Here is a 13,522-nt window from a genome sequence, read left to right as displayed (position 1 = left end):
CCTAGATAGGCGTTATTGGGAGAACTGCTCTTTTGAACCAAGTGTTTCCTTTGTCAAATGATCATGTTTGCTTACTATGAGGTAGTGAGTCATATCCACATATCTCATTCATCAATGTCCGTCTCCGGAGGTTCTCATGAAGCAAAGGTTCTCACGGGAAGGCTCGGTGAGTCCGGTGAGGCCCGTGATGCTTTCCCGCAAACTCTCGGTGAAGGGGAGAGGAAGTCGACACCCAGCAGGATAGCAGAGGCAAGCGGGAAACACCGGGTCAGCTGCCATCCCTCCAGGTTGTGAACCATGGAAGCCGCGATGTCTCCCAAGGTGTCTTGCCGTCCCGCGTTGACAGAAGTGCCCTTACCGCACATTCAAGACCATCCATGAACCAAACCTTCCGTCTCGTCAAAGTTCTTTTTGGGGTCATCTCCGTTGCCTCTAGTCGCTGTCCTCTTTATCCTCTTTCCTATGGCCTCTTCCTCTTCAGATTTTCTCTTCTCGATATAAATCATACAATCAACAAGATCCTTCATCACAACAACTACAACGCATCACTACAACCCACTCAAGTCTGACATTACTCACCGCCAAAATGTGCATCAAAACAACTTATCACTACGACTGCGGCCACAGAAGCTCCTCCACGCCGTACTGCGAACGCGCTTTCGACAACTGCTCATACCGAATCACTGCAAGAAGATGCTCAAACCCCACCTTGGCTGAAAAGACAGTCCGCGGTGTCTGTGACGCCATCGAGTGCAAGTACGAGGAATGGGACAGGCGATGGATCTGCCACAAGTGTGACATGGATAACGAGAATTCCATGACGTGTGAGGGTAATGGCTGTGAACATGTCTTCTGCCATGGATGCGATCCTTGTAAGTGTCTCCAGTTCTTGGGAAGAAAAAGACGAGTGCTGACTTTTTATGATAGGGGAATCTTCTTTGGCGTATATACCACACAGAACTCCTGAGGAGATGAGACTGGCGGAGCTTCGAGCTATGGGGCGCTTGCCAGAGGAGCAATCTCAGTCAAGTGTCCAGTCTCAGTCAACCATCCAGACTCAATCAACTGTCCAGTCCGCACCAACCCAACTTACCGAGCCAACTCAGCAGGCCGAGCACTCTGAATACCCTAAGCAAGCTACACCGCCAAAGTTCCACTGTTCGGGTTGCGGCACATGTAAACCAGCCCGGGAGGCATTGAGACAGCGACAATCACAACGCCAACCTCCCAGCGTCCCGGTCTATGAATCCGGGGCGGGAGATTGGGTCCGACAGCCTCAAGGTAGACCCAGGATACAACTGAAGAGGGAAGACACAAGTACCATGGGAGTCGGTGGGAGAAGCGCAAAGCTAGCGCAAATGGTCGAAGAAGGAAATTAGACTAGGCCAGGCAAAAAAGGCCAGCCTTTCTATTCGCGTCTGGGGGGGGGAGGTGGTTTCTCTCAATAGTCTATCGGTCATGGCTCTATAGCGGCAGTAAAATAAACACCAAAAGTGAAAGTAAAAAAAAAAAACATAGCAATCAAGCGACAAGTTTATTTCCCGCCCGAGAAAGACACCACGGCCCATTTGCCGCTCCAAGCCCACTTTCTCGAGCCAGAGTCGCCGCCGCCGCCCTCGGTCGCGAGCAGCTTCTCGTCCTCGCCGGGCTGAAGACCGACGACGACGTCGGCCTTGCAGGTGCGGAGAGCGAGGATGTTGAGGCCGGATCCGGGGCCGAGGTTCTTGAGGGCTTTCGTGAAGGGCGTGGCAGCATCCCAGTTGGCCTAGTTTAGTATTAGTATCATCATCATCAACACAAGTTTCATTACCCAGTACTCACATCACCGGTCAACTTGCGGTAGTTGAGATCGCCCTTGAAAATGACAACCTCGCTGGCCTTGAGGTCCTCGTACAGGTCCTTGGCCTCTTCGGGCAATTGCCAAAAGGGGCCGGGGTGTGTCCAGTAGCGGTTGGGACGGAGGATGAGCTGTCCCTCGGCGTGGAACTGGCTCCACTCCTGGAAGAGGAACGCGAGGCTCTCCGAGTCCGCAGCCGAGAGAGGTTCGGGGGTCTTGCCCTGAAGCTCCTCCTCTTGTGAGGGTGTCTCGTAGAAGCGCTTGGGGCTCGCGATGGCGCTCAATAGCTGGGCAAAGTCGCCCGGGAGCACGTCGGACACGAACCACGGAATGGACTTGGGGTGCAGCACGACGTTGGTGGCCAGGCCGGCGGACAGCAAATATCCGGCGAGAATGAGGTCGACATACAACTCAAATCCGGCGTTGTCGAGCACAATGTCGACGCGGCGCTCAGCCTTGCCCTCGGCCTTGGCCTTCTTCAGGAGCTCGTAGACGGCGGGGAGGTCGTTGACGACAATGTTCTTCTCGGACGCCTTGCGAGCCTCAGAGCCCTGCAGCTTCTGGATGTCCTCGTACGTCAAGCTCGTCAGGAGGGACAGGTCGGTCGCGTTACCCCAGAGGCAGATTTCGCACATTTCGGTGAAGAGAAGCTTCTCGGCGGCCTCGTCCTGGGATGCGCCCTTGTTCTTCTGGAGCTGCTCGACGAGCTCCTTGTACTTTGACGCCAGCTCTACGACGGCGGGGCGGGACGATCTAAACGTGCTCATCTTTTGGCGGGCAAAGACGTCGTAGTTCTTCCAGTGGGTGGACCGGGCAAAGTGCGTGCTGATACGTCTGCTGCTGTGTCAGCTCGTGTCCGCCAAGTGGTGTGAGTAATGCAGCTTACCTGAAGAGGTAGCACTCGGTGTAGAGCCACGGCACGTTCAGCCATGTGGGAGAGCCGAGCTTCTTGAGCTCCTCATTGTAGATGCTCACGTCGGGGTATCCATCGTCCTCGATCGGTCTGGTATGGTCAGCAACAGCAGCGCTGAGAGTATCGATCGAGAGAGCCGTACGTCAATGCCCGGTCGTGCTGAACCTCGTATTTGATATTGACAATATCCTCAATAATCTTCTTGCCCTCGGCTTCCTTCTCGGCGTCCTTGGTCTGGGCGACGGATCGGTAGAGGTCGTCGATGGCTTGGGTCTATGGCGGGGCTGTCAGCAAGGGATCAACTGTCAAGAAGGATACCAAAGGCATACAATGATGACGGGCCAACGCTCACGGGCAGTGACCCAGCCAAACGAGGTCTTGTCGCCAGTCGAGTAGGGAGCTGTCATTTGCACGGTGATTAATTAGCTTGGTGTAAGGTTTGCGGTGACGGTTGGAGGGGCCAATGGCGGGGGGGACCCATACCAGGCATCTTGGATCTGGACGGAGGGATTGGGTATCTAGAGAACCGAGCAGAGGTTGACCTAGAAGAGAAGAAGCAATCGAGAGAGGAAAGCAGCGAGATTATCAGATTATCTCGAGGAATGGTTTGCGACGACGTGTCTCATCTTTTTTGGTGCTAAACGTCGACCGCCGAGTTCTGTGACAAAACGGCAGCAGCTCCCCGCCATGGTGGGGCAGGGGCTGTGTGCACGGGCCATTTTGTACAGGTTAGCGCGGGGCACATCCCCGATACAGAAATATCAAGCGGACTGACATAAGCCCCTTGTTTCGGATAAATGTATTCATCTATCCGCTTCAATCATCTAAAGGCCTTTTTCTTATCTAATCACGGCCAGCAAATATTTGCTTGTCTTGTCTTCTTATCGTCTCTCAACATCATCACCAACGCCTGTTCAACATGTTCGGCCAGGTAGTGCTTTGCTGCCCCTAGGTTACAAGTTAATGGAAGCAAACTCCCGTCCAAACTTCACTCCCAACGTACCACTATGTCAAGGTAGATCTCAAATGAAAGTCCTCCTGCGGAATGGCCAAATACCATCAAATTGAGAGAAACGACAACAGGCACACAGACTTAGCTCCGTTGAGTATAAATACTGCAGCGTTCTTAATGTTTCAGAAGGCACAAAAGCACAAATTTTGAGCATCTACTTTGGTTGCATTGACGTAGTCAGGCACAAGACCCTAGAGGCGGGATGGTTCAAATTTCAGCCATTGACACAAACTCCTCACAGATGACAAGGCCATTGTCAAAGGGCTTACCAATTCGAAGATTCTGAATGTTCCCCCTCGTTTAGCTTGTTGTCAGGTGGCATGCTTCTGACTTCCTTGGAACGAAGTTGACCAGGCCTGATCCTGCTCAGATGATAGAGCTTGCAGCACCTGCCTTTGGGGGTCTCATCGTGACATTGGTAGACCGAGCTTGCGATGCAGTCCAAGCCATTCAATCTTACGGAGCTTTAGATTAGGTCAATTGTTGAAAGTTGCGATGTCAAAAGATGCCGCGCACAGAGTCGTCATGTTCCGTGCAATACATCATCGGCTGGTGGTTGTGCTTTGATGATGTTGTCAGGCCCATCCCAGTACACTCGTTACAACGATTGTCACACTATGCCTATGAGACAATATGGTCTTACACAAGCATGACTAAGTTTGGCAAGGATATGCCAGTATAAAGGGTCTTCCACTCACTATATAGATAGTCGGGATATTCCCATAGCCACTCGTTCTTCATACTCATCAATACATCCCATTGACCCCCTACCTGATAATCGCTGCCCAACAGATGTCAACTAATCAGGCAGACTCAAACCCACAGAACCCCAGAATTTACCCCGGCCTCTCCGGATGTCTCTCCAGCCTCAACGGGAATATTGCGGGGGGACAAGCCTGACACTCCCTTCCATATGTGCTCTCTAGACTGCATAATGTGCCCAGAGCCAAGTGTCCCTCTCGCTGTCGACCTGCGGGACTGCCCGCCTTCAAAGGTTACCTTGCATTAGCAATGCCCGGAGTAATCTTCTTCGCAACTGCCGTCGATGGATCCCAGGAATCATGGACACTCAATCTAAGGGACCCAATGACATGACCCCGCATCGTGGTTCACCCACGTGTCAGATGCACTTCGGATGACTGCCGATCGAGAAGCTGAATCCCACTTCGTCGTTACCGTAGGATTTACCATCATTGAGAGTCGCTCTGCGATTTCAACTTTGAACTTTGAAGACCATGACTCCCAAATACATGTCTCGAGTCCGCCTGCACGGCTCCCGATCGATGTTTGTTCAAAAGTGGTCTGAGGAATGATCAATGAAGGTTAGGTAGCTTATAATACTTTTGTTGTTGTTGTTCTATTTAACGCCATGAGCTTATAATACACGAGCTTTACGCAGTGTTGTTTGCCTCTCCAGACGCGACTGTCTTCGCATATGATCCTTGATTCCATACACATAGCGAAGCTTACCTCAGTCGGCCGGCCTTGGTTCTCAGTGCAAGAAATTGTGGACTGAGAGTATGCTTCTTTTATGCTCCTTCAAGCTTTCCCTCTTTAACAGGCATGTCCCTCATGTCCCTGTGCGGTTTCAAGCCTCCCAGGGTGCGTAGCGGACAGAACGCGGGACCTAAAACGTAACAACGTCTTGACATAGTGTGGGAATGTACCACGATTGCAACAAAACAGCATGTCAAATTCATAGTTTCAATCTCACAGATGGTGTACGTGCCGACGAAAATGCATCTGGCAAGTCGCAACCCACGCAGGATCCATCAGTTCCATGTACGCTTCCCGGCAGAGATTGCCGAGACCACGACGTATCGAGTCAGGAAGCAAATCGTCAACTCCGCTATTTTCCCTCGAGCATCTCCCAAAAGACTCGGAAACCGACATCGTGGGGCATTCATCATTACTCTTCCGACTTCACCCGCAGGTGGAAAACGGGTCCTGTCGTGCCCCCACCAGTAAAGCCAGGATCTCATGCGCAATCCACGATGCACCAATATCGACTTGAAACGGTGACGAGTATTTTGCCGGTAGAAAATTTGATGCCATCATGGGATCATGAACAGACGTTTGCCCAGTATCACAACTATGGAGCTCTCTTGGTTAGCGCCGGCTACGTAAGCCGACTAAATATCGCCGGAGAGAACACCGAGCTTCGATGTTTTGCGATTCAATGACGCAAACTTCATCGGTCAAAGGTAAATAAAATTCGAGCAACTCGGCCGGGCCCTGCCGACACGACAATCGCCTGGACGAGCGCACTGCAGAAGCGAATTCGTCTGCAGAAAAATTCTGCCTTTGATTACAGGGACCAGTCAGAAACCAACCCCGCGGGCAACGAGGTCGGGCACACGCGAACTAGCCTGCTAGGTAACGTTGCTGTGGGACGCTTAGTCAAGCAGCAGCATGGCGCCGGGGATGGCATGACCCCTGACTTGCAAGTGACCGGGCTCAATAACCATAAAAGCAAGTCTGGAAGCATCGAGGAGTGGGCAAGTTGGGTAATAGCGCGTTCCCGGCACTGTTGCCAAGGGTGCGGCTCAATTTGACTTTTTTTTTCGGAGCTTCGACGAATATCCCGGTATGTGTCCCGGTATGAGGGATGTTTTCTCATCCGGGAACCATCTAATTAACGTGGCGGCCATGTGGGCGGTCCGTTGAATCTTGGAAAACATTGAGCTTGTGGCCGGTATGAAGTATATCTGCACGTCGATCAGTTGATGTCGACCCAACGGCGTCTTCTCGGTGCTATTGCTGACGAGATGGGGATTTTCCCCTCACAATCCTCAGTCGAGTCTGGTGCCAGCGGGATCCCCAGAGAAGTCAAAACATTCCCCACGGGAAAAACACCTTAGTCACGACTCACGAACACAAAAGTCTCTGGCACTCTGCCGCGGGCGGTGGGGAAGTGGTAAAGATTTCTGCTCTGAATCCACCCAGACCAACTCGGCCAACTTCCGCTTCTGATGTTAGCTCCGGGACTTTTCCCCGACGTTACATGCCTTGGCCTTTATTTTCCCGTAATTCTTTTTTGCTGTTTTCTGCGACGGAGAACCCGCTGCGGGGGTGGACCAAATCGTGTGATGTGCCAGACTTCTCTGTGTGTGGGTGGGCGGGGTATGTAGGAACTCCATGAACCAGGGGTTGGAAACAAGACGGAGGACTCCGCTGCTTGTTCCTCGAGTTATTGCTAGAGGAGCCGAAGGATTTCTGAAGGGGTTGGAGATGCTTCGGGCTCGGAAAGTCTTGAGCGAATAGGTGATCATCGGGCAAAGAGCAAGCGGCAGCAGAACGCGTATTGGAGCCGACGTCCGGATCTGGGAACCATAAGCACCATGTCGGTCAGTACTCAGATCCCACCACGCTGATCTGACATACCCCGGATTTCCAACAATTGAGAATCTCACCAACGCAGTAGATGAAGCAACATGTCTGGAACATGACAGACGAGAGGGTTCAAACATGTCAATGATGAACCCAAGGGGCTAGCAATAACATTGACATGAGGGACGACCCAAGAATCTAGCCCATGGGACCCATCTCGTTCGACCTTGCGGGACGGTCTACACAGAGTCGCATCAAAACTTGACACATCCTGTCCCCATCTGGCAAAAGTTGCCCCATCGCCAAAGGACGTCTCCCTGGTTAACCACCCCCGAGGAAGGCAGTCCTTAGCGTCGGTGCTCCCAAGAATAAGTACAGACGATGGCCCGGCCTGTTGGGTGAGGTGATCGTCCTGTTATTCTCGGCTCCTGCTTCCCGTGACTGTCACTCGGTGTCTTGCGTTACGAGGCCAATTCTCAATCGCAGGCTAGAATCCTCGGTATCTTTTGCCATCATGGCCGTTCAAGCCGCTTCCGCCGCCGAGGCGCGCACACAGCTTGCCTACCAGAACAGATGGAAGTCTCTGGCAAACAACCCCAAGATTCTCGTCATTGCTCTCTTTGCATCCTTTGGAGGTTTCGAGTATGGTTACCAGCAGGGTATATCTTTCCTCTCCCAAGCTTGGTGGTAGCTATTCCGTCACTAACCTCCCCGTCCTCCTAGGTGTTCTCGGACAATCTCTCGTCATGACGCGCTTCAAGGACAACTTCCCTTCCGTCGTCGGCTCTTCCAGCGCGACGGGTTGGTTGACATCTATCCTTCAGCTCGGCGGTATCCTGGGTTCCGTCAGCGCCGGTGTCTTTGGCGAGGTCTTCTCCCGCAAGTACACCATGTTCTCCGCCTGTCTCTGGGTCGTGCTCGGCAGTTACCTCTATACCGGCGCAAGCTACCACAAGCCCGAGCTCCTCTACGCCGGCCGATTCTTCACCGGTCTCGGTGTTGGAACCTTTAGCGGTGTCGGGTAAGTCTGCCGTCTGTCTGGAAACTTGCACCGAGGACACGATGCTAAACATCTTCTCAGTCCCCTGTACAACGCCGAGCTCGCCGCCCCCGAAATGAGAGGCTTCATCGTCTCCTTCTACCAGTTCGCCACCATCCTCGGAATCATGCTTTCCTTCTGGATCGGATACGGCAGCAACTACATCGGCGGCATCGGCGAAGGCCAATCCGATCTCGCCTGGAGACTCCCTTCCTACATCCAGGGTGTCCCCGCCGCCCTTCTCGCCCTCGGTATCTGGTGGCTTCCCTTCTCCCCCCGCTGGCTCGTAAAGCAGGGCCGCGACGAGGAGGCCGTCAAGACCATCGCGTACCTCCGCAAGCTTCCCGAGGACAACGAGCTCGTCCAGGTTGAGTTCAAGGAGATCAAGGCCGAGGCCCTCTTTGAGCAGCGTTCCTTTCAGAAGGCGTTCCCTCAGTTGGCCGAGAAGGAGAAGACGAGCGTTTGGATGCGCGAGGTTGCGCAGTACTGGCGTATACTCCGCTCTTGGGACCACTTCAAGCGTGTTTCGTACGCTTGGTTGGTCATGTTCTGGCAACAGTGAGTCTACCATGAACATCTTTGATCACCGCAACGGAACTAACGGTGCTGCTCTTTAGGTGGTCTGGTATCGATGCAATCATCTACTACGCCAGCAACGTCTTCCAGAGCCTCGGTCTCACCGGCGGCACAACTGCTCTGTTGGCTACTGGTGTCACTGGTGTCGTCTTCTTCTTCAGCACCCTTCCCGCCATGGCAATTATCGACAAGGTTGGCAGAAAGCCCATTCTGATTGCCGGTTCTATCGTCATGTTGATTTCCATGATCATTCCCGGCATCATCGTTGCCAAGTTCAGCCACGACTGGCCGGGCCACCCCGTTGAGGGATGGGTCGCCGTCGCCTTCATTTGGATTTACAGTACGTCAACACTTTTTGTCTCCGATCGAGATGAGTCAGTTTGCTAATCCTACATCTCAGTCGCCGGTTTCGGAGCTTCGTGGGGCCCCGTCTCATGGACCCTTGTTTCCGAGATCTTCCCACTGTCCATCCGCGCCAAGGGTGCGTCAATCGGCGCGTCAAGCAACTGGGTACGCGATCCAAAATTTCCCCTTTTTGCATCTGGATATGAGACTAACACCAGGATCCTAGCTCAACAACTTCGCCGTCGCCTTCTACGTCCCCTCCATGCTCGAGAGCTGGAAGTGGGGAACCTACATCTTCTTCGCCATCTTCCTCGGCGCCAGCATCATCTGGGTGCACTTCTGCCTCCCCGAGACCAAGGGTGCCACGCTCGAGGAGATGGACCGTGTCTTTGGAAGCAACGCAGGTGCTGAGGACAGCATTCTTCTCGAGCAGGCTAGACGGGATGTCGGCTTGACTGAGGACTTGGAGGAGAGCGCCATCCACGCTGAGAAGAAGGGACTTCACGAGTCTCATCACGAGTCGGCTTAGAGGACCTATTGTCTTGAACCGTGCTCATCGGAAGAGCTAGATACCCACCCTCCTGCAAGGCTACATGTAACGTAGTCACGATATTAGTAATGAAATGAAGGTTCTGTTGTCGTTTGGAAACACACATCTTCCACAACTAGGAATGAGATCTTCTTGTCACACATCTTTGTTTGGATCTCTACCGTGCCGCTCTTGTCAGTGTCCAGGAGTGGAATCAGCCACTCATGGCAATACACATTAGGAACCATTCACCCAACACCTCAACTTCAATAACACAGCGCAGGCGAGAAAGAATGATTTCGGAACGGGTTGGTGGTCAATTGCTTCGCACTCATTACATCTCGCTCACATGCGTTATACTAGACAGTCTATCCTTCATTCCTTCATCACACGTCCACACCAATCTACAACTTTGGCGGGATGCGAATACCCAGACCCTTTGCAATAATATCCGCCGCCTTCTCACCGACCATAAACGCCGTATTATTCGTATTCGCACCCACGTTCTTAGGCACAATACTCAAATCAACAACCTTGAGGCCCTCAACACCATACACGCTCAACGAAGAATCAACCACACCCCCGTCATCCCGCGGCGCCATCTTAGTCGTTCCAAGCGAATGCCACGTCGTGTTGATGTTCTCCCTCAAGAACTGCTCAATCGCCTTGTCGTCCTCCTTTGAGTACTCAATCGGCTGCACGTTCTTATACGCGTCCGCTGAGACGGAGTCTACGAGAGCGGCCTTGGAACCCGCGGCAAAGGCAGGGTGTCCGCCGGCGACTTCGCCGCGGTAGAGGGCTGTGCGCCGAGCGACCTCGCGCGAGTGCTTGTAGGCCCAGATCTGCTTCTTGAGGTCCAGGTCGTCGGGGTCGCTGAAGAAGCCGGTTTCAAAGTCGAGGGGATCCGTTAGGGCGGGACCGGTGATGTGGATGCTGCCGCGGGAGTAGGGGTATGCCGTGTAGTTTGCGACTGTTGTATATTGGCCTTGTGGGATGGCGGCGTGGTCACCCAAGAACCTGCATATGTCAGTCTCGTTTTGTTTGGGATGTTGGAATGTGTGGCAAGGAGTGCATACCCGTGAAGGAAACCAGTAAGCATGACTGGTCTGTTGGGGTCGTTCTTGAAATCCTTCTCCCAAGCCTTTTCGAACTCGGGACCAAGCTTCTTCACCTCTTCCTCTGATGGCCGGATCTTGCTGACGACATCGACTCCGTTCCAGCCAAGCATCTTATCCTTCTTGGCAATTGCATCCTCGTGGCTTATGCGTCCGCTAAATATGTTATCCAGTGTCTCCTCCGGCTTCAACGCCGTCTTGTACGGCATCAGAACCAGGTTGTGGTCCTGGTAGTTGCTTCCCACGCCGGGCAGGTCCGCCACAACGGGTACGCCAACCTTGTCCAAGATCTTCTTGCTGCCGAGGCCAGAGCGCTCCAGAACTCCCGGGGTTCCGCAGGCACCGCATGACACAACCACCATGTTCTTTGCCTTGACAGTCCGGACCGGCTGTTGTGTGGTGTTCAAGACGGCCTGGTAGTCTGAGTTGGGGGTGTATTCGACTCCGACGGCACGCTTATGGTCGTCAAACAGCACGCGGATAACCTTTGACTCCACCAACACGTGAAGGTTCAGGTGGTTTCCATCCTCGAGAAGTGGGTGTAGGAAGGTGTGTGCTGCATCCTGTCGTCGGCCGTCGGGAGAAACATATCTCATCCACCTTTCATAGCCGTTGTTTGCCTCTAGGTTCTGCAAGTCCCGGATCTCGGGGTAGCCAGTCTGCTTCGCGGCGGCCAGGATATCGTCCTCTGCAGTCTCGACACGGAAGCCTCCAGAGGACACATGAACCGGGCCAGAAGAGCCGTGGTGGGCCGGGTCTCCGTGGCCGTGGTACGTCTCGAAGCGCTTCAGGTACGGCCACAGGTCTGCCGAAGACCAACCGGGCGTTGCCCACGAGTCAAAGTCAGACTTCTGGGCGCGGGTGTAACTGGGAATAGCATGGCTCGTTAGCTTGGGTCACGGAGGGGAAGTCGATCGTCGTGAGAGAGTCAGAACAGCTCATGTGCCCCGAGCTAGAATGGAGCTACCCCAACTTTTTATCCCCTTCCCGGTGCTAACTGCCGCCCCCGCATCCGGGGCACGGGATGAAACGGTCCAGGTAGAATGGATCGTGCGGGAGCGGGTATGGGGGGTTGAAGGGGCCGAAGCTGGGGAAGTCTCATCGGATGCTGGGTTGAGGCTACGAACTTGAGGGGGGACGGAGACTCGAGAGGGTTCGAGTGAAAGGGGAGAGGAGGGGAGGGACAGAGATTCGGTAACGTACAGCATAAAATTAATCGAGGAACCGCCACCGAGGATTCCTCCAGCCGGGACAATGGGACCGCGGCCTGCCAGCTTGTCGGATACGTTGCCCTGGTAGAAGATTGCGGTCTTGCTTGTCGGAGCAAGGTGGTCGAGGAAGAAGGCCGGGTGTACAACGTTGGGGAGATCGCGGTTATTGGTGCCGCCTTCAATGACGAGGATAGACAATTGGGGATCGGCGGCCGCGAGACGACCGGCGAGAACGCAAGCTGCTGTTCCACCTAGAATTCAAGAGTCAATAGGATGTTTACGGTGACTGTAGAGTAAAAGGCGTGACGAATACCTCCAGCAATGATCACGTCCACCTCTGTGATATCATCGGCCAGTTTGCTGTAGAGACCCATGGCTACGGTATCGCGCAAAGTCAATGCGAACTCAATTGAACGACAAGAGATTTCAGAAACACGCGCGCGTGGGGGTGGTTGAGTGTTGAACAGAGAGTCGGGATGAAGCAACCAGCACAAACGGGCGGCTCGCGGACCGCGATTGTTACTCTTCTTTATATATCCTTCTCCGCACGCCACGTCGCAGCGTTTGGAGAAAATCCACAGGGCTGTTACGCACGCTCGGGCGGAATGCAAGCAGGGTGTATTCCACCGAGATTCCGCGTTGCGCTGATCTATTGACAAGAGAGATGCAGAGGGCTAGACGGGGACCATTGAAGGCTTGGGTCTGCATTTCGAGAAGCTCGAGGGGCCACATGGCCGCACAGATGGCGGCGAACACGTCGCAGGTTGCGGACAAGCGGAGAGGCTACTGAAGGTCCGATGTGACCAGAACCCTGAAGAGGAGCTAGTTATCGGGTGCGGGGATGGCTACCATAGACACATCCAGATGCAGATGCAGTGATTGTGCAGACACAACAGAGTACGAATGTTGATGTTATGTTGCACTAGGCAGGACAACTATGGGGCGAAGTTGATACGGGGGAAGCATGTCTGAGGTGTGGGCGCTTGACCGAACCAGCCAATCGAGGTTATTTGATTTACCAACTTGGCCAGATACAACTCCAGGGTTCCCCAACACTATGAGAAACTAAGTGGGCTGCTCCAGTTCGCTCCATGTTTTCCGGATGGCGCAGCTGGCAGCTTTGAGTTTAGGGCTCTCCGGCTGGTCTCTTTTGGCGCCTTTTGGCAAGGCAAGTTCGGACTCGGGCGCGAATTGTCAAGTTATACAACGAGCCCAGAAGCATTCATACGCCATATGAGAGTCTTCTGAGTCGTCGGGGAGTCAAGCGTTGAGGAGAGATGCATCCAGTGTGTGTCAGGACGGGGCTGTTGGTGGACGATCAGGGGGGAAAGAGGGGACCAAAGATGCGGGGAAAGGATCACTAAGAATAGTCTAGGGAGATGGATGCAAAGCGCACGATGTCGAGTTCCATTGCCGGGTATGTATTCGTAGAGAAGGACAGGCATCGAGTATTCCTCACAGTGCCGTTGAAGAAACGCAGATGTTCGCAAGCTGTCAATGACAACGTCGTACTCGAGGGCCGAGCAGGGATGTTGCTGACTGAAAGCGTGCCACGGCCCAATGTCTGAATAGGGAATATCCGGATGATGCGTCCAGAGCTTCGTTCTTCAATATC

General features: G+C 53.6%; 5 protein-coding genes across 5 annotated transcripts; 2 read left to right on the top strand and 3 right to left on the bottom strand.

Annotated features, from left to right (window-relative positions):
* Positions 1-586: 586 nt before the first annotated feature.
* On the top strand, positions 587-1,379 carry BDP81DRAFT_455114 (uncharacterized protein; the record flags this gene model as incomplete). The annotated part of the gene is made up of 2 exons (XM_060593032.1): positions 587-872; positions 928-1,379. 2 exons carry the CDS (start codon positions 587-589, stop codon positions 1,377-1,379), a joined length of 738 nt encoding a protein of 245 aa, XP_060438809.1.
* Positions 1,380-1,456: 77 nt separating this feature from the next.
* BDP81DRAFT_143718 (uncharacterized protein) lies at positions 1,457-3,392 on the bottom strand. The gene is made up of 6 exons (XM_060581864.1): positions 3,234-3,392; positions 3,080-3,150; positions 2,893-3,023; positions 2,724-2,840; positions 1,822-2,671; positions 1,457-1,765 (listed from the first exon to the last, which is right to left on the bottom strand). The coding sequence occupies exons 1-6, from the start codon at positions 3,238-3,240 to the stop codon at positions 1,535-1,537; spliced, it is 1,407 nt and encodes a 468-aa protein (XP_060438808.1). The 5' UTR covers positions 3,241-3,392; the 3' UTR covers positions 1,457-1,534.
* Positions 3,393-6,590: 3,198 nt separating this feature from the next.
* Positions 6,591-7,484, bottom strand: BDP81DRAFT_143695 (uncharacterized protein). The gene has a single exon (XM_060581862.1). It carries the CDS (start codon positions 7,230-7,232, stop codon positions 6,738-6,740), a length of 495 nt encoding a protein of 164 aa, XP_060438807.1. The 5' UTR covers positions 7,233-7,484; the 3' UTR covers positions 6,591-6,737.
* Positions 7,485-7,606: 122 nt separating this feature from the next.
* On the top strand, positions 7,607-9,581 carry BDP81DRAFT_455112 (quinate permease; the record flags this gene model as incomplete). The annotated part of the gene is made up of 6 exons (XM_060593031.1): positions 7,607-7,751; positions 7,816-8,113; positions 8,174-8,689; positions 8,749-9,047; positions 9,108-9,217; positions 9,279-9,581. The coding sequence occupies 6 exons, from the start codon at positions 7,607-7,609 to the stop codon at positions 9,579-9,581; spliced, it is 1,671 nt and encodes a 556-aa protein (XP_060438806.1).
* A 297-nt stretch (positions 9,582-9,878) lies between these two features.
* BDP81DRAFT_385779 (GMC oxidoreductase) lies at positions 9,879-12,729 on the bottom strand. Its single transcript, XM_060586990.1, has 4 exons — positions 12,221-12,729; positions 11,900-12,158; positions 10,658-11,563; positions 9,879-10,598 (listed from the first exon to the last, which is right to left on the bottom strand). Exons 1-4 carry the CDS (start codon positions 12,279-12,281, stop codon positions 9,986-9,988), a joined length of 1,839 nt encoding a protein of 612 aa, XP_060438805.1. The 5' UTR covers positions 12,282-12,729; the 3' UTR covers positions 9,879-9,985.
* Between the last annotated feature and the right edge of the window lie 793 nt (positions 12,730-13,522).

Source organism: Colletotrichum phormii, assembly GCF_030913505.1.
Source record: "Colletotrichum phormii strain CBS 102054 chromosome Unknown BDP81scaffold_33, whole genome shotgun sequence".
Taxonomy (NCBI): Eukaryota; Fungi; Ascomycota; class Sordariomycetes; order Glomerellales; family Glomerellaceae; genus Colletotrichum; species Colletotrichum phormii.
This window is presented reverse-complemented; position numbering and strand designations above follow the sequence as displayed.